This window comes from Ictalurus punctatus, chromosome 26 (genome assembly GCF_001660625.3).
Source record: "Ictalurus punctatus breed USDA103 chromosome 26, Coco_2.0, whole genome shotgun sequence".
NCBI classification, from domain to species: domain Eukaryota; kingdom Metazoa; phylum Chordata; class Actinopteri; order Siluriformes; family Ictaluridae; genus Ictalurus; species Ictalurus punctatus.
Genome location: NC_030441.2, coordinates 9,636,623 through 9,663,569, shown reverse-complemented (window position 1 = coordinate 9,663,569; position 26,947 = coordinate 9,636,623). Strand labels below are relative to the sequence as shown.

The window sequence follows — 26,947 nt, the reverse complement described above, 5'->3', positions numbered from 1 at the left end:
AACTATGGTAAGTAGAAAAGCATCACAGAACACACATCAAACGTTGAGGCATATCAGTTACAACAACAGATGATCACATTGGGTTCCACTCCTGTCAGCCAAGAACAGAAATCTCAGACTCCCAAAAACCAGACAATTGAAGATAGAAGAAAGAGCAGGTGATGTTTTCCCAATCTGCCACTGTCCAGCTTGGGTGAGGCTCTGAAGTTCTTGACCTGCATGATTTTATTCATTGCACTGCTGCTACTTCATTGGCTGATTAGATTACCACATTTATGAGAAGTTATACAGGTGTTCCTAATAAAGTGACCAATGAGCGTAAGGGCTTTTCTCTTCCTTTAATACACTCTTCACCAATAAAATGTTCGAAGAACATCCAACATGCTCAAATAATTTTTGGACAGAATGTTTTTTTTTGTTTCGTTTTTAGCATTGTAACTCACATTTGGCTGACATAGCTTACAGCTTATGTTGGACATTCGCACATGAATAGACTAGAATCAAGAAAAGAAAATTGTTCATTCACTTGCAAGACTTCACAATTAACAGTCATCCATCAGATAAAGAAAAGCTGTTATTGTCAAATTTCTTCTTCACCCAAAAAATGAAAACATAAAGCAAAAAAAAATCTATAAAACATGTTTTTTTTTTATGTCTAGAACACCAGATTACAAAAAAGTTAGAGGTGTGAAGGCCTGCGTTTTTATAACCACATTACAAACATCAATCATTCAATATGAAAATTCTGTAACATCCTCAGCTAGCAAACCTGAAAACAACCAGTCAGTGTCCGCTGCATTAAAACACCGTCAGTAATATCATATTTACTTTGTTGCTGTTCCATATGGGATATAAAATACATGAGATATACTGATATTGGCATGATATTCTTAAGCCAGATATTTCAAGGCAAGCCAAATGATAATATGAATTCCCAATTTTCTGCTCCTCTGTTAATTAAGAGCTTATATAATCAAGCATGTCATGCTTTCCAGAAGTTTGGATTCTGCACCATTCGTCTCTGGAAGTTTTCATACCTGGACAGGGAGGACAAGAACACAAAAACGTAATCGAGGTTACTACTTTTGAACGATCTACACACTAAACAACTGGGGATGACACATCTACTAAACTAGAGACTTGTACCTGAACCAACCAAACTCAAACAAAAGCCTGTGTGGTACTAGGACACAGCAACAGCAAAAAAGGACATGAAGGTTTCACAAGACTGGTTTAAGACTTCTACAATTCCAGCTCAGTTTTGCACTCGTTGTGGTATTTGTAAACAAAACAAAACAAAAACATAACGTAGTAGGTCACTGCTCCAACTAAGCATCATTACCATTAAAATAATTTGTACATATTAGATTTAACACCTTCTAGACATATTTAAGGTTTCAACCTCTTTCATATGTCGACTACGTTATCTGGCGGTTTGATGGGGAGGACGGAAAGAAGACTGCTCTTTTTGGGTATTTTTGTGTGATCACTTGTAGCAGCATATTCCGGTGTTAAAAAGCGGACCTACGCAAAATGCATAAAGCTTGGCAGGTCTGCACTGTAAATTGTTTTGGTCTCAACTGTATTATTTTTACCAAATAATAAACAAACTATTTTCTTTCATTACATACACTACTGCTTTAACAGATTTGGGTATTTAAAAAAAAAAAAAAAAAACCTCAAATACTTCCACTTTCAGTTTCACTTTCATCTATTTCCACTTTTAAATTCTCAGGGTTTTTTTTGGGGAATAGGTTATCTCCAACCAGCAAAAATGGTCAGTCATGGTTATAATTGAGGTTAAGCTTGTGTAGTGACACTTAAATTCTTTTAGAACTGTGCATAAAACCTTTCGGTCACAAAAACCTAAAAAATAAAAGGGGGTTTTTAACTTAGGTGTAATGCTCAAATTTACAAAACCTCTCACCATTTAAGGATGGAGCTGGCTGGAACATACATCTCCGAGGGGTTTGGCGTCATCTGAGCTTGTGACAGAGCGAAGGAGGAGGTGAAGTTGTACAGGCTCTCCAACATCTTCTGGGTGAACTATCCAGAGTAGTACACAGGAGGTTAACATCAAGCCAAGACATTCTGTCCAAGATGAACCACACCAAATAACACAAATAAATACGTAAAGATTGTTCGACTTAAGCTTCTGTTGGTCACCTGTGTGAAGGAATCCATGGTGGAGACGGTTGCATTGGAAACTGGTGTCTGTTGAGCGAGCTGGTCGAGGGGTTCAACGGAAACGCCGACCTGAGCCACCGAGGCGGCCTGTGGGGCAACCATCATCCCAAACGGATGAGCTCCACCTTCACCTTTAAAAGATAGGGATACACTAACGATACACCATTAGTTGTAATTTATTTGTGATCTCATTTTCCCCCCTCAATTTCACAGTTAGTTAAATAAAATCGTCAGCAACATATATAGGCAAATATTATAGGCATATAGGAGTATAGGCAAAATTACCTAACTGACTCTGGTATAAATCATTTGCTCCATTTGGTTACATACTTTATAACAAATTTAGCCATATATTTATATCAGTTCTAATAGTATTTATATTCAGCGACCAAGAGGTTTACTATATTATGTCAATAACGAGTATTCTCATTTTAATTTTTGATCAGAAACAGCTTCAGATCAGAGAGTAAAATAAATACAGTCAGTATTTATTGGCCTTTACACTGGACACAGACAACAACATGTGCTGAGATACTTTTCTGCTCACCACAGCTGTAAAGAGTGCTTATGAGTTACAATATCCACCCTGGCAGCTCAAATTAATCTGGCTTCATGTCGGTTTATCCTTTTTTAACAACAAAACACAGTCTTCACAGGGGGAAACCCAGGGCGCAAAGTAAGGGTGGACATTCAGAGCTATTAATTCTTTAAACAAATCAGTAGAACAGGACACACCCGGGCAACAAGAAACACCTGTCAGTCACGTGTTCCAATATTTTTGATCACTTGAAGAAGAAAAAAATTGGGAAGGTTCAAACAAAAGGTGCCATATTCTAAGTTGTTGAACACGTCTAGATGTAAATGTGAGGAAATGAAAGCTGAAATTCTGATCCATCGTCTCATATTCATCTTTTGATCTCAAACCCAAATGACTTCAGTGTATAGTGAAGACAATAAAGTCGGCCTTGCTGTTCCAATACATTCAGAAGGGACTGTACACACGCACACATGGTCAAAAGTATGTGAACACATGACCAACACAGCCATATGAGAGCCTTCCCCAAACTGCTGCCTTTAGAATATCTTTATTTGCTGAAGCATTAACTTTTCCCTTCACTGGATCTAAAAGCCACTGGCCATACAGTGTACGTGTGCATGTCTTTTGAAGTTACCCATCATTATGCCGATTGTGCCTTTATTATAGTAATGCACTGGGAGTTTTTAAAAATAGTAGCCCTATCATTTCTACTAATTGTCCTACAGGAATTTTGCAGGATGTCGAGAGACTTTTGCGCTCTTAAAAAGGAGTAACTGACCCAAAAATGCCTTACGTTCTGCTTTGACATTATTATTCGTGCGAATTATGTTCGTCTGTAGAATTTTAATACTATGTAAAAGAAATGGCCCTTGACACCCGAGTGACACTTTTCGTAGGTCAAAAGTTGATCATGTTGGATGACATAAGGGAACTGATTTATAATGAACTTACCAGCTTTTAGGCCAGAGATTTTAAAGATGGCACTTGGCTTCTCGTTAGTGATGAAGCCGAGCAGCTGCCACACTTGGCCCACACTTGGATCGGGGAAGGAGAAGTAAACAGCACCTCCCATGCCAGTAGGAAAAGGCACTGTGCCCAGCATGAACACCACCACGTGATTAACCTTCTCATAGTCAGGCAGGTTGAACACAAATTTATCACCAGAGACCTGCTGGGCATCGGTCTGGACCTTCAGTGGACAAGTGAGACCATTTTAATGATTTTAGATCCACTACACAACACTAGACTGGACTGGACTGGACTGGACTAGACTGGACTGTATAACTAAGCTGGACTCTTCACATGCATACAAATCATTTTAATCACATAAATAAAACTGTATTCTGATGTTGATGCTCACAGTCAGCATCAATACTCACCAATCTGCCTGCAACTAAACACCCAAACATGATCAGCTGTCAGTCTGATCTCCAGTGCAGGGCTGGTTTATTAAATGATTACATAAAACACGTAAAAATCTCCGGAAAATCTAACCATGGCTTTATGAGCGCTCGTCTGGCCGCAAAGAGACAAGCATTACAACCGGTCTGATGAGTCCACAAGCAGCTCACATCAGCCTGCAAATATTTCTCCTGCTGCTAGAAACTTCGAAAAGTAGGCAGTCCTCAACCCGGAGCTGATAAACTGAAACAACTGCTCCACCCTCTGACCCCGGAAATAAAATACGGAAAGAGCGTGACTGTTGGTCACGTGTAGTCTTCGGCGAATACATACATGATAGCTCGAGGTGGACAATTTAGGTTTAAGTTAAAACAAAATTATTCTCTGAGGTCCTTTACTGAGCATATAATAATAATAATAATAATAATAATAATAATAATAATAATAATAATAATAAAACTAACAGCAACAACAACCATAGTTATTATTATAATAACAATAATACTACTAATAATAATTATAATAATAATAACTAACAGCAACAACAACAATAATAATAATAATAAGTATAACAACAACAACAACAATAATACTAATAATAATGATAATTATTATGATGATGATGGTAATAATAATAATAATAATAGCTATTATTCTTATTTTACACTAGCTGTACCCACTGAATTCACTTATTTCTGATTACTGATTTGTGAAGGTGAACATGGACAGCTGCTGAGTGTTTTGTGGATGCGTTGTTCACTTCTTCAAAGCTGTCAAGGTTACATTAAAAATATGCTATTATACTAATGATGCAAATGGGCACCTAAAATGTTTAAAAATAATAATAATAATAATAATAATAATAATAATAATAATAATAATAATAATAATATACTTTAATGGCGTTTTTGTTTTGTTCCATAAACAACGAAAAGTTTTCAACTGCTATTTCTGATTGAGATTCAATTCAAATCTTTTAACAAAAAATATAAGCAGCCTTTTTAAACAACACATTTCAGTATATGAGTATTCTTTCCAAACAAAGAACTGGTTTAATTTTTTTTTTTTTTTTAATGGTACGTTCATTGTTCTGTATATATAATACACTGTATAGATTATTGAAGCATATTACTTTACAGTGAGGTAAAAAAAAAAAAAAAAGAAAAGAAAAAAAAAAGAAAAAAAAGCAAGCGGTTCAGGTTTAATTAGTTGATAAAAAAATTTTCCATCTCTAAATGTTTTCAACCAACCAAAATCAGGGCACTTTTTTAGCAGGCCATATCTTCTCTATCATGATAACAATTTGGAACAATATAATGCGAAATGATGGGAAGCAATACTGAATAATAGATCCTGTCATTAATATATATTGTAGTATTTTATTTGTATAGCGTTTTTAACACCAGACATTGCAACAAAGCAGCTTTACCGAAATCAAGATGTAGATCTCTAATGAGTAAACCAACAGCTACATCGGCAAGGAAAACTTCCCTGATATGGCATGATGAAGAAACCTTGAGAGGAACCAGACTCAAAAGGGAACCCATCCTCTTCTGGGTGACACCAGATAGTAGTATAAACCATTGCTCTTGTACTGTATACTATAAAGTGAAACAGTACTGTGTTGAAAGAATGTTCAGTATGAGCATCAGTCTATGATTACAGCAGCAGTTCTTAGGCACAACTCCACAGTAAACAGGTGAGATTATCTACTGAAGCAAGAGAGACACTTGGGCGAAAAGTGTTTTGGGGAAGCAAAAGTCGTGCCAGTAAAAGTCGTGCCAGTATTCACTTCGGACCATCCTGGCAGTAAAATAAAATCAATGACAAGTGCAGGAGCTCCAAGCAAAAGTAGAGCATCAGGAGGAACAAGGCAGGTCCAGAGGGTGAGGAGGCACAGCAGTAGAAGCATGTCAGGATCTGGTCCTATCATCAAATCAGGTACAGTACAATGATCTTGCTCATTTTGTTAAGACAATTTTGAGTGGGTTTACATTCTCAGTGGGAGTTTCTGGCCTCACGTGCTTAATTTTATTTATACAGTGTTTGCCATAAAGTTTCCCTTTGCTTTAAAGATTGTTTTATTTGTAAGCAGGAAATTGTAAAATAGTACTTGTTAATCTAATAAAAGAAAATTCTTCCTTGGTTTATTTACTCTGCCTTTGGCTAGTTTTTTTTACTCTTGGGGGTGTTTCTAATGTTTATTCACCACTGTGTAAGATGATTACCAGACTATAGCTGCAAATAAATTCATCCTCGACACACTCAACACAACAGTCAGGTTAAAAACCTCACACATTATAAGCAGTTTGATAGTCATTCAGACAGATATTCTTGTCCTAAAAAAGCAAGGTAAACAAGTAAAAATAGGTTTTATTAAAGACAGAAAAAGGTAACAAAAGAACAAAAAAGCAGACACATCTGAGGTAAGCAACTTCCAAAGCTTAAGCTAATAAGCATCCATAGTCCGGGTTGCTTAACCATAAAGAACGTGTCCTGTGACGAGCGCTCCTTTCTAGCGGTCAGAGAGGGAAAGAAAAGCATCGGGGTATGAAAGGTCATCAGCGTAGCCTGTCCCAGCGCCAGATAGACGCATCGTCACACACTGCTATGAGAATACTGCTGTCTCTGCTGAAGCTGGTCTGCCTGATGGCTGAAGTGCATTTAGGAAGCGTGAGAGTGGTGCACCTGTAGAATGAGCAAAGTGGCCATCAATCCTATAGTACAGATATTAAGAGTAGGGGCTTGCGTAAAAACGAACATTTCTAGTATGTGAAGTGGGCAAGGATTGAACTTACTTTGCTTTATGAGGATCTTCAACCTCCAGGTCCCACACGTACAGTTTTCCGACCTGATTTCCCAGAGCCAGCATCTGTAGCAACAGCAAATACCGCAACAAACTGTCAGATTACATAAATATTTATAAACATTTGTTCCCTCACTAACCTCAGGTTTTTCTCTTTAAGTAAATATTGGCAAAAAAAAATGCTGTTTCTGAGAACCAGAAAGCACAAAGTCCTCTGTCCTGGATAAAACTCTCGAGTACTCCTGTAACTGTAACAGAAAACTGCTACAAAGTGCTGATACTGGAGACTCCTTCCATAAACGTTAAAGAAACGTCTCCTTACAGAAAGCATCACTATATCAATACTCATATCCATAAAATATGTATCTTAAAAATCTGTTTATTAGACAAATTATTTAAGTCCACAAGTCCCTATAAATTAATTGTTTCTATAGAAACAATATCATATTAGAATTAGCCGATTAATATTAACTGGGGATTTGAACTAGTCAGAGCTGCACTTGTAGAAAATTAAATCAACATCTGACCAATCAGATATGAATGAATGAATGAATAAATAGATAGATAGATAGATAAATAAATAAATAAATAAATAAATTTCACCAGTGGTGTGCTATAAATCCTGTTCGTATATTTTGTCGTTGAGATATTGTTAAGAACCATTATATATTTTAACAAATGTAGACTCAACTCTGCTATAGTCTGACACTTTTTTTCCTAACTTAAACTATTATACACTACAATAACTGGAATTTTATTCAGATTAAAATAGTGCAGTGGTTCAGGTCACTCCCTAATTACCCTATTGTGCACTATTTGGGGTGCAGCCATTTTCTAGCACTGTCTGAATTCTCAGTGGACAAATTACACTCCCTGCATTGCGTACATCAAGTCTGGGGTCTCCGTTACTCCTGCCCAATATAGCGCAATACACTGCAAGTAAGCATAGTAAACAGTGAAGGAGGGAGTACGAGAGTGATTTCAGATGCAGCAGAGGTACTTTTCTGTGCATTTTGTAGGCACCTTCTGCCAGAAGTCCATCGAGAAGCGCATGTACCAGATGTCACACTGACTGTAGTCAAATCGGCCCAGAATGGTCACGTTGGATTCACTGGGCTTGATGTGATCAACATCATCCTCCATCTTCCCGGGTTTCCAGCACACGATGGCGTTTTCACAGGACTAAGACACAGAAAGTGATCCAGTATAGAATGTTAATTGAATAATTAAACAGAAATTGAAAAAGGATCGAGGATCAATATAAAACAGGACGGACAGACAGTCTTACAGAGATTTATTTTCTCACATTCAATCCTGAATAAGTCCTGTGCTGTGACTCCTGATGTAAATAATCAAATCTCACCTTGGAGAGAATTAAATCCCCAAGCCAGCGCACACAATCTACATAGTTTCTGTGGATGTCCCGTGTGGAGAAATCTGGGAAGTGAATCTTCTGAGACACAAAAGGCCTGAAATATGAAACAGCTATAAACAATAGGCCATATAATAATAATAATAATAATAATAATAATAATATGCATTTTTCAAAGACTTAAGGAACATAAATCAGTGACTGCTTTTTTAAAATCAGTTTAATAATGGGTTAAGGGTCACACAATGTACTTTGGCAGAATTCCACCTCTTTATATGTATAAATGTACTGTTCCTGACCAATGTCAAGGCAAAGCAATTTGTCATTCCACATAGATTAAAAAAATGAAAAAGTAGCCTACAGGATAATTAATTAGATTTGTACATGTACGGCTGAATCCCAATTCTTCTTGCTTTCACTACTGTGTTTAATTCTGATGTAGCAGGCTAGGACTAAGTGATGTCAATCAAGTGTATTTATTATAATTTGGAAGCACGCCTGAACCATTCCCAGATCAGACTGATCAGCAACTAAATTGCTGTTTAACAATATTTGTCTCATATTTCACAGCCTTTTAAGCTGCACTGCATGTTTCAATTTTAGCACTCACTTTTGGTATCATATAAACATTTTTTGCACAATACATTGCCTGGGACTTTACTAACTATAGCCATAACCTACAGTGTAACTGTTCTTACCTGTTGGTCTTGCTGGGGTTGTACTCATAAGAGCCTCGTATTGCTTTTTGCATTCTCTCTGAGTTTATTCTCCACAGTTTCAGAGAGTGGTCCATTCCACAGGACATGATCTTCTCCCCTAGTAGGTCAAAGTCCTATAATCCGCAGGATCATATAATAAGAGCTACATTCAAATGGGAATTTACTTTTTAGACTTCAGACACTTTGGACACACAAACCTTTTTACAGTTTATTGTTACTGATTTCACTGTTACACTATAAGTACACTTTTTTAAAGATGTTTTAATGACACACACACACACACAGACACAAACACACACACTCTCTCTCTCTCTCTCTCAATTGACCCTATTTCCAAACTTACCGCACTCAAGACCTCATCTCGATGGCCCTCCACACCTCCAAATATGGCTACGAGCGTATCCGTCTGGATGTTCCACAGCCGTAACGCATGGTCTGATCAGTGACAGTGGAAAAGTCAGCAACATATTCGAGCAATAGCCTTGTTTAGCATTAAATGCATTCTTTACCTTTGCTCACAGACAGCAGTAGGTTGGGATCTCTCGGATGAAACTTAAGCTCGTTGATTGCGTTTCCATGTCCCACATAATGCTGCAAGCAGACAATGACCACAAATATCACATGATTTTCCTAGTATGTATGTAACCGTATTGTTGTTTAATCTGTATAAAGAACTTCTGGGACAAAACGGGGCAAATACAAGTTGGCTATAATAATTAATATATTAGTCTCAATCCTGATGATATTTCTGTTGTTTAGTGTAGCGCATATTTGCGGTCATGCATTCTATTAAAATATAGTTTTGCGCATTGCTCTTGTCTTATAGTGGTCACAATGTTTACACTTTCCTTAGTCCTTCAAACAGAAACCCTCGATTGTTACACCTGTGCTAGAGGCATGGTGTTTGGTTATGGAAAGGATGGCATATAATAACTCCCTAGTGGACATAAGGAGAGTGAAAATCATTACGTGTTAATGTTAACTTACTTTGACACATTGCATAGTAATGTGGTTGATGATGCGGATGATGCCTCGGGAGCCAGCCACCGCCAAGAGAGGGTGACTGGTGCTGGTGTCATACGTCCAAGCACAGGTGTAGAAGTTCTCATCTGCCTGTGCAGTCGTTAAGAAGTAATAAATCTACTCAAATACCTCATAAATAACCGAGGACTGAACCATGGATTTTTTTCCTTTACAATACCAGAGCAGCACTCAGTCATGATTCGATTTGATTCACGATACTGACTTCACGATTCGATTCCCAGAATGTTTTGAACAAAATCTGAATGAAGAAAAATTGACCGAAAAGACTGCTTTTTTTATATATTTATTTCTGAATCATGAACAATGCATTTTGGTCTGTATAAAGCTAAATAAAAAGTTTATTAAACAGAGGTTTGATATTGAAATCAAAATGTAGTCAAGGTTCACCATATCTTTAAAAATAAATACATACATTTCTAAATTCTCCCAAAAATTTGATTGAATAACACCCAAGTGGGGAAAACAACCTATTGAAACATTACGAGCACTCTAGCAGCACCTGAGGCGTCATTTTAGTCAGAACTAGAGCTCCAAAGTCAGCTAAAATGGACGATGTTAAAAATTTTATTCTGATAGCAGTGTAGAGATTCACAGACAATTTGTCAGCTGGTACTTTGATTAGGTTAAAGCGCATATAGTATGTAAATATCCAACAACTTAAACATGACACCGAATGAAGAAATCACACTTAGTCTGCCTAAAGATGTCTAAAACCTTGCTAACTGTGTTTACTCCTGGCTATACTGATGGCTCAGTGGGATATTTGGAGGAACGTAGCTCAGCAAACGTAAAAAGTAACATTTCCGCGTTGTTTTGCTGAAATATAAATTTTCGGAAAGTTTGTGTGTTAATGTATGTTTTGGGCAAAACCCTTTTTTTCCCCTATTTCAGAGGCATCTAACAGGTTTGTTCAGACCACTACACATATAGTAAAACACTGACGTTTCATGGTTAAATAGCTTACATTTTTTCGAAACGATGTTGCAATTGATCAAAAACATCCTCAGCAAATGTATACAGAACATCTAAGTGGTCTGAACACTGATTTGCTGAAGTGCTCATTTGTATATTACCAGCTGTGATAACATTTAATGGTATATTGTGCAGCCCTGTACTACATTTTACTGTTAGTGATTTAACTAAATAAAGGTAATCAGTATGTTTACATGGACAACAATAATCCGATATTAACCCTATTAAGAGGAAACTCTGATTAAGAAACTATCATGTAAACAGTGACTGCGTTTACATAGACAACAATAATCCTCTAATCGAATTAAGACAGGTGGAGTACTCCTGTTTTAATCGTATTATGGACGTGCATTACAGACATGTAAACACCTTAATCACATTATGAACGTCGTGTGAGCGTTTTCACCATTTTACGGCGAACAAGAGAGTTCGGCTGTGTCCCAAACTGCATACTTGCCTAATATAGGCCTGTAGTGGGGAAAAATACATGCATCTCGGCTACTATACAGTAGGTAAGTATGCGGTTTGAGACGCAGCCCACGGCTTCAAGCAGTCGTCTATTCGCACGTATAGCATGACTAATAATTAACCGCACTTGAATCGTTCGTAAAAAATTTAAATAAAAACACCCAAAACTGTATACGGTACCATAACGAAGACGAACTGTATGTCGATACGTGAAATTCTGGAGGGACATCGGACGGCGTGGCACGGTGACGTAATGACGCGGGCTCTTAATCTAATTATGATCAATAACATGTAAAACGGGTACATGACAGGAGTATTCTAAAAGCGCCTCATGCAAACACCTTAAACACATTATTACCTTACTTAGATTAAAGTCAATAATTAGATTACTGCTGTCCATGTAAACGTAGTCAGTGATTACTGATGACCTTAATCCGATTAAAGTCATACTCAAAGTAAACACAAATCGAATTAAGACGTGGAGTATTTCTGTTTTAGTCGCATGATCAACATGTATTACAGACATGTACACACCTTAATTACACTATTAACGTTGTGTGGGAGTTTTCACCGCATTGTGCGACAGGACACATACACACACGGCAGCGCTCAACCGTTTGACGGCAAACAAGAGAGCACGGCTGTGTCCCAAACCGCGTACTTACCTACTGTATAGCAGCAGAAACATGTATCTGAGCTACTATATAGTAGGCAAGTACGCGGTTTGGGACGCAGCCCATGGCTTCAAGCAGTCGTCTATTAGCACGTTTAGCAAGACAAATAACTAACCGCATTTTAAGCTTTCGCAAAATTAAAAATAAAAACACCCAATATTGTATACAGCACCATATCGAAGACGAACTGTATGTTGATACGTGAAATTCTGGAAGGACGGCGTGGCGCGGTGACGTAATGAGGTGTGCTGTTCATCAATCTACGTCCTATAACATGTAAAACAAGAACATGAACGGAATATTCTAAAAGCAACTCATGTAAACACCTTAATCACAATATTGTCTTATTCAGAATAAGGTCTATAATTATATTATTGCTGTCCATGTAAACGTAGACATTGATAAGGAGATGAGGAATAAAGAGAATGAATCAAGGATACATCTGCATCTACATAAGACTGCAGGAGCCGGATCTCTCCTTGGGAATGACATTCATATAAGGTGACCTGTAGAGATCGAGAGAGAGAGGGAGAGAGAGAGAAGTATTTAGTTATTCATTCATCATGAAGTTCATTTTTCTTTTATCTGAGAGATAAAAAAAAAAAAAAAAAAAATAGTACGTTTCTTAAAACCTGGTCAGCCATGGTATTTTGGAGGTGTGCACATCAGCCATCTGTGCACTGAATTTACCCATAAACCCCCTCTCCATGCATTGAAACGTGAATGCTTCAACACAAATATAAACCATCCTTATTTGGCCTTTTAACAGCTAATAAATGGGCCAGTTGTTATTGTTTGACATAAAAATGTCAGAAAAGTAATGGCTAGAGGCTAAACAACGATACTTAGTGGTTCATCACATACTCAGCTTGAGCCACTCACTCTGTTGCTTCCCACTGTTGCGAAGACGAGGGGGTCGCCCTCCTTACTGTGCCAATTGAACTGGACCCCAAATAAAGGCTGGCCGTGGTCTTCCTAAAAAAGGCATTAAACAGAATGATCAGAACAAACAGACATATACACCACTTTCAATTAAGCAGAGTTTCATCAAGATACAGTGCCCTTCGCTAATATTGGCACCCTTGGTAAATATGAGCAAAGAAGGCTGTGAAAAAATGTCTTTATTGTTTAACTTCTTGATCCTTTGTTTAAAAAATAATAATAAATATTAAAAAAAATAAAATGAATCACAAAAATACTCTACTCTCATGGATATCAAACAACTGCAAACACAACACATGTTTATATAAAAACATCTTTGTTAAATATAGGTGTGCCACAATTATTGGCACCCCTATGAAATCAAATATTACTGGGGGGCACTGTATCTGATCTCTCACTGAGGATATTATAAATGTCTAGTAGTAGTATGTGGTGATGACTGGACTCAGCACAGAGGCTGATAAAGCCTGGATGAAAGTAGTGATGCTCCTTTCTTACCCTCAGGCTGTTAACACACTTGAAGGAGTATTTGCATTTCTTCGATTTCCACTTGCCCTTGCCCCAGCTCTTCCTGCCCGGGGCGCTAGCCGTGTTTGTAGGAGTGTCGGGCCGCTCAGCATTCGTTCCGCTCTCAATGCTGACAGCATCGTCCTAGAACACGGCAACAAGATTAACGATTAGTGCTTCATCCAAAATGACTTCTCAAATATCAACCTGATTTCAGTTAATCGATAATTAAAATAGTTCATTATGGATTAGTCAGGTCTATTATTCACGTCACTGTGAATAACCCCGTCAGTGACGTCACTTCATAACGGTGAAAAACACATTTCTATGAATAAAACACATCTGAGAAACAGCGGCGGTCACAGAGTGAGCTGCTGCTGTGGGAAACGTGCACGATCCAGGTCGTCCAAAACATGAGAATGTTTTATATTAAGCGCTTCAATCAAACTCATGAGTGTATTAACGTGGTTTGCATCAGATGCTGCAACAGACAAGTGTGCTGTTTGTGTTCCAGACGTGTTTTCTTCAGCACCAAAATGACATTTTTACCTTTACATGCTTATCTGTAAATGTTAGAAATTCACACCAGTATTTCCATTTTACATAAAAACTCCTGACAGCGAGTGAGTCTCCATTAAACTTCACTGAATGAGTGCGAGTCCACACATGCAAGTCCATCAAACAGCACGCGATAGAAACGAAGCGCAATAACTCTGCCTAAAATATTCATTTTGATCAAATATGTTGTTTGATACTATATTTAGAAACAAAAGTAATTGAGAGTAGTAAATATAATGAACATGTCATTGTACATAAATGTAAGAAGTGTCATACATTTACAGAATAAAGTAACGTGACTGTGTTTAAATGAGTGAATGTGTGTGTTACTGCAGAACATTCAACTTCGAATGAAGTTAATGAATTAGTGATTGAACTTCTGCTTTAAAGCTTGTGGACAATCAGGTTTTTTTTGTTTTCAAAATATAATGTTAATATTTTTTTAAAATCCTTTGCACAATGTATAGCACAGCCCACATAGATACATTTAATACCTTTTTCATAGCCTTTAATTTGCATAATGTTTGAAGGACAGCATCAAGCAGAATGTGAAATAATGTGTTTTCGAAAAAATACAGATTATAAAACTAGCCTTTAATCCAACTAATCAATTAATCGAAGAAACAATTGACAGATTAATCGATTATCAGAATAATCGTTAGTTGCAGCCCTAATTTCAGTCCCTCAAGGATTTTGCAGTCGCAGAAAGTAATGCTGCAATATTCAATGGAGCTTGCAATTTTTCAAAATTACCACAGATTTTCCGCAGATTTGGGCCAATCATGTGACGTCATCACGTTTATTCAGCCAAAGCCGTCTTCAATTCACGTGCGTCAAACATGAGTACAGCTAAAAGGTCTCATTTACCAACAAACATCACTGAGAAAGAAATGTCACGCAATTGCAAACTCGCCAATTCATGTAGTTTTCCCACAAAAATCTCTGCAAATTGCATCATGAATTTTGAAAAAAGCCGCAGCAAAAGTAAGAATTTTTGACTGTAACGATCACAAAATAACTCTGCAAAATCCTGTATGGACTGTGATCCAATAGTGGCCTCAAACACTAAATCAGGGACATTAACTGCCTTAAAGTATGCAGTGACTGTGCCTCTGATATTTCATGTAACTTGACAACAAAACCAGAGCACGTCAGTATTAGATCGGTTTCAGATATGGTACAATATTCAGAGCTCTGACGTAGACATTGGAGGAAAAAACTAAAGCAAACAAACAAAAAAGTGTCATGCCTCTTCTCCTAGATTAGGGGACGTCAACTGGCAGACTGCGGTCCAATTGTGGACCCAACCAAGTATTTTCAGTACCTCCAGGATTTCCCAATTTTGTGATCGCAGGAATGAATGAAAAATCAAAAGCAAACTACACAATATTCAGAGGAGCTTACAATTTCTCAAAATTACAGCAGATTTTCCGCAGATCTGGGCCAAGACGCGTCGTGTGACGTCGTCACAGCACGCATTCGGCCAAAGCCCTCTTCAATACCTGTGAGTACAGTTAAAATGTCTCATTTACCAAAAAACATCACCGCGAAAGTCCGTGCAAAACTATTTCGTGCAATAGTAATTTCGCCAATTCAATTACAAAAAAACACTGCAAATTGCACTGCAATTTAAAAAAAAAATAAATAAGTCGCAGCGAAATCTAGTGTTTTGTGCCGCAACAATCACAAAGAGAAAAGAAAAAAAAACCTCAGCGTAATCCTGTACAGACTATATTTCAGAGAAACCAAGCACTCAAACTGTACTGTAGCAGAACTGATCAGCGTGGGGAAAAAATTAAACATAGTTCAGACTATTTTTTTAACACATGGACCAGCTCGCCTTCTGTAGCAGATCCTCTGCCCTGACTTGTTCTGTCCAATCACATACAGATTTATGCAAATTATTTAACTGAAGGCAGTTCACTGAGACAGGAATGTTTTCAAAGACTTTCACTAATCTGTTGTGAATAGTGTAGTGAAGACATAACTTGTTAAAAAAAGAAAGGACAATTAAAACAATATTTAAAAACGACTTGACAGAGGTGTACGAGTTTATTTTCTAGCTTCGAGTTCAAAACAAACATCTCATCTATTCAGAGTCCATAGAGTTAGTTAAAAGTAGTAACATGAAGTTTGAAAAACCCAACAACACAAAAATCATTTCTTCAAATTGTCTCATTTCCAAATAAACTAGGCATTATTACTTAAAAGTTAAAATGTTTAGTTGTTGATTCGGACCTTGTAAGCAATGAATTTTATGAAGCTGATTCTTATGATAATATTTTTATGTAGCTGTACCTGAATTGTCACAATCAGGGGAAGCAGTGCTGTAAGAGACCGCTCTCACGCTTTCATACTGACTACTTTCCTTGTCTTTAAAGTGCACCTAGTAAAAAAAAAAGTCTGCAAAACTTCAAAAAACAAAGCGCACAACAAACTGAGTTATTGACTCCCAAAAGAAGGAATCGATTCTGAACAGATGAAACGAGTCGTTAGTAATTCCGGACTTACTTCCTGGACTACTAACCCCTACGCAATTCCGGACTTACTTCCTGCACTACTAACCCCTACGCATTTCCCGACTTACTTCCTACACTAACCTATGCAATTCCAGACTTACTTCCTGCACTAACCCCTACGCAATTCCAGACTTACTTCCTGCACTAACCCCTACGCAATTCCAGACTTACTTCCTGCACTAACCTATGCAATTCCAGACTTACTTCCTGCACTAACCCCTACGCAATTCCAGACTTACTTCCTGCACTAACCCCTACGCAATTCCAGACTTACTTCCTGCACTAACCCCTACGCAATTCCGGACTTACTTCCTGCACTAACGCATGCAATTCCAGACTTACTTCCTGCACTAACCCCTACGCAATTCCGGACTTACTTCCTGCACTACTAACCCCTACGCAATTCCGGACTTACTTCCTGCACTACTAACCCCTACACAATTCCGGACTTACTTCCTGCACTACTAACCCCTACGCGATTCCGGACTTACTTCCTGCACTAACCTACGCAATTCCCGACTTACTTCCTGCACTACTAACCCCTACAAAATTCCCGACTTACTTCCTGCACTACTAACCCCTACACAATTCCGGACTTACTTCCTGCACTACTAACCCCTACGCGATTCCGGACTTACTTCCTGCACTACTAACCTCTACGCGATTCCGGACTTACTTCCTGCACTACTAACCTCTACGCGATTCCGGACTTACTTCCTGCACTAACCTACGCAATTCCCGACTTACTTCCTGCACTACTAACCCCTACGCAATTCCGGACTTACTTCCTGCACTACTAACCCCTACGCAATTCCCGACTTACTTCCTGCACTACTAACCCCTACGCAATTCCCGACTTACTTCCTGCACTACTAACCCCTACGCAATTCCCGACTTACTTCCTGCACTATCCTACGCAATTCCCGACTTACTTCCTGCACTATCCTACGCAATTCCCGACTTACTTCCTGCACTAACCCCTACGCAATTCCGGGCTTACTTCCTGCACTAACCTATGCAATTCCAGACTTACTTCGTGCACTAACCCCTACGCAATTCCGGGCTTACTTCCTACACTAACCTATGTAGGTTTGTAACAAAAAGCCCCACCTCTGGTCTTCATTGGCTGCTTGCGAACAGACTCTCATTATGTTAGTGGGCGTTTACTTTCCGACATTCGCTGACAGCAGTGGACCAATCACAGCAGACTGGGACATCTGACCAATCAGAGCAGAATATGCACTCTGAAAGGAGGAGTTTAGAATGAATCCTTTAGAACGGATCATTGAACGAGTCATTTGTGACACTTGGGGGGGTCTGGTCAATTTAAATTATGAGCACATTAAAGTGTTTTTTGATCTTGGGTGCATGTAAATCTATTGTATGAGGCCTTTAAAACAAAATTAGGCACGTTTCAAAACCATAATAGGTGCACTGTAAAGTCAATGCAATTGCTCTTCATAATCGACCAGTGTGTCAGCAGGATTAGCATCTCTCCCTATAAAACACCCACACACACACACACACACACACACAAAGGCAAGGCACTGCAGCTAGTCCAACCACAAAGCACATGAAGTAGATCTAATTAATTTACACTTTGTATTACGTAATGATAAAAAAAACAACGTGAAAACAATATCCATATCAGGAAACATCAAAACAAACTCAGACAATTGCCCACCATGCAACCAGCATGCTAGCAAGCTATTAGCCAGTCTCAGTCAATAAAGCACACTGGGCTCTCAGTGCAGACAAAAACAAGCGGAAAGAAAACGGAAAACAAAAACATTTCCCATCAGTACAAACATGTAAACACGCTGAAAGTCCTGCTCTTATATAAACAGCTGAGTGAACTTACTACAAACCACAATGACAACTTCGCTAAGAGCTAAAACAATACTGCTTTAGAAACACTACTACCGCCTCAAACAACCGTTTATACATCTATAAAATATGTTTGTTTTTTTTAAATACACACTTCGCTTACATTTTCATCCCCGGAGAGGTCAGGGTTGCTGTTTTCATCGCTGCTCAGTTTCTGCTTTTTTGCCGGCATGATGTCGTTTCCCGCCTCGGCATGAGCCTCGGACATCTTACCCCTCATCCTCCACGGTTTTACTGCCGGAAACCAGGCGTGTACTGCTGCAAAAACGACTCAGCGGCTACCTCCCAAACGCCTACGTACTCCACACATTAGAGCACTACGTAGGGCACGAAATAATGATTTCTACGTCAGATAGTGCACTAAGCGTGTAAAAAAAAAAAAAACTCTGCGATTTAGGATTCACCCAGTTAGATATCCTCGTTCACTAGATGGAGCTCTTTACACAAGCAACGTTTCTCAGCTAAAAGCGACGTGTTGTATTTTATTTATTTATTTTTAATCAACATTGAGATTTTAACACTGTTTCAACTTTCTTTAATAAAACAGCGCGATGCTGGACTCTCGATTCTGATTGGTCAGAAGGTGTTCATTAAAAAAAGACACTTAATACATTTACAAAGGATGAATATAGATTAATAGAGCTGTACATTACAGCATAATAAATAAGACAAGCAAGAAGGAAAGAATTAGCATATACACATGTAATCAACACAGGAGGTGTACATGGATTTGTATAAATTATTTACACTTATACAAAGATCAATTTCCATCATAAATTCTTGCATCCGTGGGGTTTGCATTTATGGATTTAGTATTTTCCATATAATTAAAAGATATCAAACAAACTTATTATTATCATCCACATCACTTCCACAATAATGGAAAATAATATCCTTTTCACTTAGTTGTACCTTAACCCCATGAAGATTTTATTTTTATTTTATTTCAATATTCAATATTCTGACAGATTGTTTATATAAATTATTGTATGTGTTTTATATTTATTTAAAACAAAAGTATTATGTGCAATTCATTAATACATTGACTTTGAAAAAAACAAACAATCAATTAACTACTGTATGGTAATGGAATCACACCACCCTATACACCCCAGTGTGTTGTATTCCTCACGTAAAAAACCTTTGGTCGAGTAGAACACTTTTGTTATGCTATATTTATCTTGGGCATCATCTAGTTTAGGGTTGAACTAGTTTCGCTTAGTTAACTGGTTTGACTTGTCTCATGCTACATTCTCATGCTCGTTAGAAGTACACAATCACATGTACATAATCAGAAACTAGACCACTATTATTCCCTTTATCCAACCTTCAAACTGTTCTTTCCTACTGTACCTCTTGATGAAACACATAAGAAGTCAGAAACTCAAGTGTGAAAAATTGTTTACAAAGCTTCCACTTGTATTTAGGATTTGAAAAGAAGTTCATGTATTCACCGATTAGTTCCAAAACACTCATATGTGACAAATACCAGATGACATAATGCATAATGTATTCGGTCTATCTGTAGTATTGGTAGGCAATGGACAGTAATAATGTATTGATGTGTCATAAAACAGCCACACTGGAATATAAATTGTATGGTATGATGACATAGATTGGTACACAGTTATGCTTCCTTATTTTATTTTTTTTAGTGTTTCGTAAGCAACATATTACCCGAATTGTAGGCTACACTCTTAAAAATAAAAAATAAAAAAATAAAAAAAGGTTCCAAGGTTTCATTAGCTCCACCATCTGGAGGACCCTTAAAGGTTCTATGTAGAACCCATTAACAGGTGGCTATTCTGAAATGACTCCCTATTTGACACAGCACACCATAAAAAATAAAATAAAAAATAACTTAATAATAACATGATAATAACAACCTTCAAACCTTAATCTGGACAGCAGAATCTGTCACTATTTTCAAAAAAACAGCTAAAGACCCACCAGTTCCATGAGCATTTAACTAACCCCTAACCTGCCAAATCCCCATTATTAAAAATAAATAAATAAATGAATAAAAACACTGGCTCTTACACCTTTACTCTGCGTACTTTGCTTCTCTAGAACTCAATTATAAATCTTGTATTGCAGCACTACTTGTATTGTTGTCTGCTTGATATATCACTTTGCTTGTTTTTCCTCATTTGTAAGTCACTTTGGATAAAAGTGTCTGCAAAATCAATAACTGTAAATGTCAAATAAATATAAATGATAATAAGCCACATGAAGTTTCCAAGTAGAACCTCTTTAGGAATCTAAGTAACCTTATCTATTCAAAGAACTCCCGGGAGCCGATATTTTTCAGAGTGTATATAAGCGTGATATGTAGTGGGACAGTATGCTGTTTTGAAATTTGAAGGTCTACTTCTCCTTGTACTTGCTATTGCCATATTTGGGCATAAGGAAGTGACCTGGTTAAACTGGAACAGTCAGAGGAGGAAAAGAGTTCAAATTGAAAAAAAAATAAGTCCGTATTGTGAGCAAAGGCTGTTTATGCACAACACAGTTTAAAATCATTGTAGGTCTTTATTAAAAATCATAGATAAAACCCATATAACGGACATTACATCCATTTTCAAACCATATTGATGGCTGCATCATACCACAAGGAATGTGTCATTTCACATGGGAATATCATATTCCATGATCTGGAAAGTGAACTAGGGTAATGAGAGTGCATGATAGGTTTAAAAGTGTCAAACCAGGTGTATGTCTGTGGTATATTACACAACCATTTGGAATGAAGCAAAGTCTTCTGCTGCAGGTCTCAACAGCTCCGAGCCTCCCAGTTCATCCTACTGAAATCTTGGCCAAAAACAAAATATGCTTTTCTGTGTGTGTGTGGGGGGGGGGGGGGGGGGGGGGGGGGGTGTGGGGGGTTGGGTGGCTGCAGATTCAATCATATTTGGCTGGGAATGAAATTAAACTTAAATTGTCAGATGAGTGTGTGTGACTATTTTATAATCACACCCAGTTTACAAGGGTGTAATAAAGGAAACTATTGCGAAAGAAGAATGTGCTACGTTGAAACTTAACCCTGACTTTTTACCACTTTCCCTGCAGATTTATTGCTTAGATAAAGAATGAATTTTCCATAATGGGATTCACTAATGTAGAATACATTTTCCTTTCAGTTGGCTAGAAAGAAAGAAACAAATATGTGTATGAGAGGTCTATTTCAGTACTTTGTGACATGGGAAATGTGTTTACAATGGTTTCAGATAAAGACAACACAACCTGAAATAACTTTACACTTACAATAATTCATTCAACAGTAACAATTTTGTCCAGTTCAGTGGATCTGGTGAGTTTATCCCGGGAACACTGGGTATGAGTAGGAATACACCCTGGACGGGATGCCAGTCCATTACAGTGCATTATGCACACACCTAGGTCAGAGTCACCAGTCAACCTACCAGAAAGTTTTGGGGAGGTGGGAGGAAACAGGAGAAACCCACACTGAGAGAACATGTGAAACTCACACAGACCCTAACTCGAGCTCAGGAACAAGCCAGAGACTCTGGAGCTGTAAGACAGCAACTCTTATTTACAAATAATTACAATTACAATTATTATACAGTTATAATATTTATTTAGCAAAAGACTGTATCCTCAGTGATTAATTCCTTCTTCACTATGTTAAAAATTAAATTGTAATTGTGTAATTCCAAAAAAAAAAAAAAAAAAAAAAGGAACCTCTTGTACTACTGATGCAACATTTCACCTCGATGTGAACCTGGACTTTTCACCCAGGCATTCTCAACATCCTTAGTTTTACTTTGTCTAATTATTTTAAATTAGGACAATTGATTCATTTATATTGAAATGAATTGTGACAAGCTGATGCTGGTGATCTTATCAAGTAAGCACACTAACCGAAAATGTCCTTAACACTGTGTTTTAACAGAAAAGTTGTTGACATTGTATTAGCTTAGAAGTGACAGCAAAGGCCTGTACATGCTGACATGGGAGATGTTCCCATTTGTTTTGATAATCACAGGCAAACCCCTCTCACTTTCACAACTTCTGATGTTCCTGTTGAGTAGTGTTTCCCTTGAGAAATGCTCTCTGCCGTGGAGTTTCCAGGCCTAATTCAATGGACACAATGTACAAATGCTCAATGTTACACACCATACGGTAATTTAAAACAATATTGTTGTTTTTTTTAATTGAGACTGGGTTCAAGCCTTGTATTGAACATTTGTGCAGTGGAAGTTCAAACCAGTCTATGTAAACCTGAGCTAAGACCAAAATCAATCTCCACACAAAATCACCATCTGGCATCTTTTGTTCCTTCTTTTTAAAATAACATTTGAACTGAAATGTTGATGTGGCTAAAAATGATCATATGCCAAGCCATCAAAATTGCCTGACCATTTAAATATAGAGTCTAAAAAGTTCCACAGGCTGATTCTCATGTCCAACTTCTTCCTGGGGTCTTTGCATGGGAAAGTCAGAAATATTGTTGCACATAAAAAAGGAGCAGGAATGAAATGAACAAGACGAAGGGAGCAGTGGGGAAGTTGGTAAAGGCCCTAAGGGAGTGAGTGAAAGATGATATGAGTCAGTTTTTTAAAGGAGGATTTTATCCCCCCCACTCCAATAAAAATAGTAAGTAGAGATCACAAAACACATTAAACTGTGTACTGTATTTGCACTAGGTCATCATAGTTTCTGGGTGACAGTGCAAATTCTGGGTAATGTCATTTCACACTGTTATATCAACTTTATCTAGACAGGCATGAGTTAAGACATAACTTTTAAGTCAGGACTTTTAAAAGATTTTGCAGTGGACATCACATCATTGCTAGGAACCGCCACAGGGACAAGAAGTGCTATTGCAAGAAGAAGTGGGAGTTCCCACACAATGTAATATTAACACCGATCCGTGTCAACCACAGAGACTACACAGCCCTCACTTTCGGTCATAAATCCACAAATCAAATTGAAAGTTACTCTTTGAATGCTGCTCCCCAGTCCTGGTTCATTTTTGGATGAAGAATTAAGCAATACTAGATAGAAACTGGTCCAAGATCAGTTCTGCATACTACATAGAAAAGGGGGGAAATTACTTCATTTTATTATCTCTGCAGTAAACATCAGTCACTGAGAGTGATTAATATTGCGGCTTCTCTGTCTATTTGTGCTTCACTGTGATGATGATATATAGTGTAGCAAATGATTAACACAAACTAACTATAATCTCATGCCATTTACTTCTATTTGTAAAAAAAAAAAAAAAAAAAAAAAAAAAACCCAAACATGTTTTACACAAAGACAAATAAGTTGTGCAAGTGAGAGAAAAGAATAATCAACATAGTAATTTTTATACAGAGCAAACTATCTAATCAAATGACGCATATGCTAAAACTGACTCTTATGCAACAGAAACAACAGCTTTTTAATAATATAGCTTTTAAATAGCCTTAACTTCTTTTGTCAGAAAATAACAGGAATTAAACATGATGCCAAGCTTCCTTGTCATATCTTGGATAATTTTTTAATACAATTTCATTACAACTATGTCACTGAAATATATATATATATATATATATATATATATATATATATATATATATATATATATATATATATATATATATATATATATATCAGGACTCAACAGGACTTAAGACAGTTTTAAAAGATTAAGAGTAAACCTTATTAATAGATTTACTGGTAATAATAATCATCTTTGTATTACAAGTTTGACTTCACATGCCACTTGAAACGTCCCCTAGAACCTATAACTTTCAACTCCTCAGCTATAAGTTTGGTTTTTGTTCAGATTTTTTTCTTTTTGATAAAATCATCTACCCATCAAATATATGTAAATGACATATATATATATATATATATATATATATATATATATATATATATATATATATATATATATATATATATATTTATTTATTTATTTATTTATTTATTTATTGAAGGCTCAATGAGTAGCAGTGGTCAAGTGTATTACTCAGTGTATGTTCAGATGAATTTGGTAAATGAGAACTTTCGTATACCCGAGTAGTTTCATTGCAGATGTCTTTGTCTTTGTCTTTCTTTCTGTTTCAGTTAAGCTATCTGAAACTTCCTCTTAATGCACTTGTGCGACATATAAAAGATGAAAAAAAAAACTGTTGCATTATCAAATGGAAATTTTTCGTTGAGTCACCAGGGTGTGTGTGTGTGTGTGTTTTTTTTTCTATGCAAAAGCTATGGTGAGAATGTTGTTTAGTTTAAGGGAAACACAACTAAAAAAGGATCCTCTTACTTCTGCTAGTGCCATTTACATACAGTGGTGCAGTCAAATTACATAAAGTATATGTATACGTATTTGTGTGTGTGTGTGTGTGTGTGTGTGTGTGTGTGTGTGTGTCTGTGTGTGTGTATGTATGTGTGTGTGTGTGTGTGTGTGTGCCCGCGCTACCAAACAACATGGGTGTGCTACCAAATAGGAAACAAAAAAGGAAAAGAACCATTCATGGAATTAACTGATGGATGCATGAACACTGAAGACCTTTACTGTGTTGTAAATGGAAATTTGACTAAGGTTTAATCATAACATGGAATGGCACACTGTTATTTGTATATTTTGACACGTGCCCTGGAGGATATAATAAACACATCATCATGAAAAAAAGCTGCTTGGGATTAAACATAAAATGCTTATAGAGATGAAAACAAGGTTTGCTAAAAGTATACAATTGCAAAAGAGCAATGCATTTCAAAACTAATGCAGTTTGTAACTGTTCCAAACAATGCAATTACTAACATCAGTGGCCTTGTAAGGTTATGTGGTACAATGTGTTAGCAATAGTGTTAAAATACGTCCTTTATTTACAGTGAGTTAGCAGTTTACTCAGTACGCTTTTACACAATGTGTACATTCCAGTAAGTCATATGTGACTGTGGAAGACCACCAGAGATTTTTCCTCTGGAACTAGTTGTGTGGACTTTCCATCTGTGTCCTTTTTTCCTTGCCGGATAAATAAAGTCAGCACCTCATGACATACCACATGGGTAGCACATAAAAGATCCCAAGTACATTACATGACGTTCAACCCCTGGTCATTTTTGTCGACCCAAGTGAACAAGGTGTCCTCCACTTTGTTGTGGCACCATGGTTACACAAGAAATTCTTCATTCTACTTCCTTACTTTTCATTTCATTTCATATGAAAACCACATATCACAAATCATGAGGATTTGTAACACATTCTGAGCAAAGAACAAACTACACACATGAATACACACACTACTCTCATCTCTCTGGCATAAACAGTGGTGCTTAAACAGTGCTTGAATTATAAATAAATACGAAATCACTAAAAACTTTGAAGTGTTTATTTTTGATAGATCACAAATACAACGAATACATCCTTTAACTCAAAGTATGACAACCCACTGCAGCCCCCCCCCTTACTTTATTCACTTAATCATTGTGACAGAGAAAGCTCTAGTCCACTTTTCAGACCCTTTTAGTAACTTTTTTGTTTTTATTTTAGCACCTAATGACAAATCTAGCAACTTTCCATAGAAAAGAGTGGTGAGGTCTTGCTTTCCTGTGGGATCTGGGGGGGTCTGTCTCTCTGTCTGTCTGTCTGTCTGTCTGTCTGTCTGTCTGTCTCTCTCTCTCTCTCTCTCTCTCTCTCTCTCTCTCTCTCTCTCTCTCTCTCTCTCTCTTTCTTTCTCTAAAATGATAAATGTAAGGGTGTACAAACAGCTGACACTAGGCAGAATTGAAATACGACATAATGAATATGCTAATTAGCACATGATATCATCTAGTGACATTTAGCAACTTTCCACTGAAAATTGTTGGCAACAGTGCTCCTGTCACTCACCTGGAGTATACGGACATTATGGTGAAGATGAAGCAATTCCTGGGAAATGCTAATTAAAATGGACTGTTTTATTTATTTATTTATTTATTTATTTATTTATTTATTATTATTATTATTATTATTATTATTATTATTATTATTATTATTATTATTATTATTATTATTATTATTATTTATTTTGGGATTTAAAAGGAAAAAATAAAGAAAAATAGCACGTTTGCCTCACCCCTCCAGGACTGGCAGTTCGATTCCTGCCCCCACCCTGTCTGTGCGGAGCTTTCTTGTTCTCCACATGCTTCCTCCGATTTCCTCCCCCAGTCCAAAGACATAGGTATCTCTAAATTGTCTGTGGTGCATGAATGTGCATGTGATTGTGCCCTATCCATGTTGTCCTCAACTCCACCGGGATAAGCTCCAGGCTCCCTGCGACCCTGTGTAGGATAGGTAGTACATAAAATGGATGGATGGACACCTCTTGTATAGTCCAAAACAAAAATTGTGTGT

At 37.2% G+C, this 26,947-nt stretch overlaps 2 protein-coding genes across 2 annotated transcripts; both read right to left on the bottom strand.

The window, feature by feature from the left end:
* Positions 1–679: 679 nt before the first annotated feature.
* Positions 680–4,293, bottom strand: hikeshi (heat shock protein nuclear import factor hikeshi). Its single transcript, NM_001200930.1, is given in 5 exon segments — positions 680–1,037; positions 1,928–2,046; positions 2,167–2,318; positions 3,677–3,914; positions 4,105–4,293. Coding segments are annotated over 5 exon segments (594 nt in total). The 5' UTR covers positions 4,135–4,293; the 3' UTR covers positions 680–982.
* Positions 4,294–6,483: 2,190 nt separating this feature from the next.
* On the bottom strand, positions 6,484–18,854 carry eed (embryonic ectoderm development). The gene is made up of 12 exons (XM_017458210.2): positions 18,698–18,854; positions 13,622–13,774; positions 13,064–13,156; positions 12,622–12,687; positions 10,011–10,136; positions 9,533–9,614; positions 9,367–9,458; positions 9,003–9,136; positions 8,296–8,401; positions 7,956–8,114; positions 6,925–6,998; positions 6,484–6,814 (listed from the first exon to the last, which is right to left on the bottom strand). Exons 1-12 carry the CDS (start codon positions 18,812–18,814, stop codon positions 6,688–6,690), a joined length of 1,329 nt encoding a protein of 442 aa, XP_017313699.1. The 5' UTR covers positions 18,815–18,854; the 3' UTR covers positions 6,484–6,687.
* Positions 18,855–26,947: the final 8,093 nt, after the last annotated feature.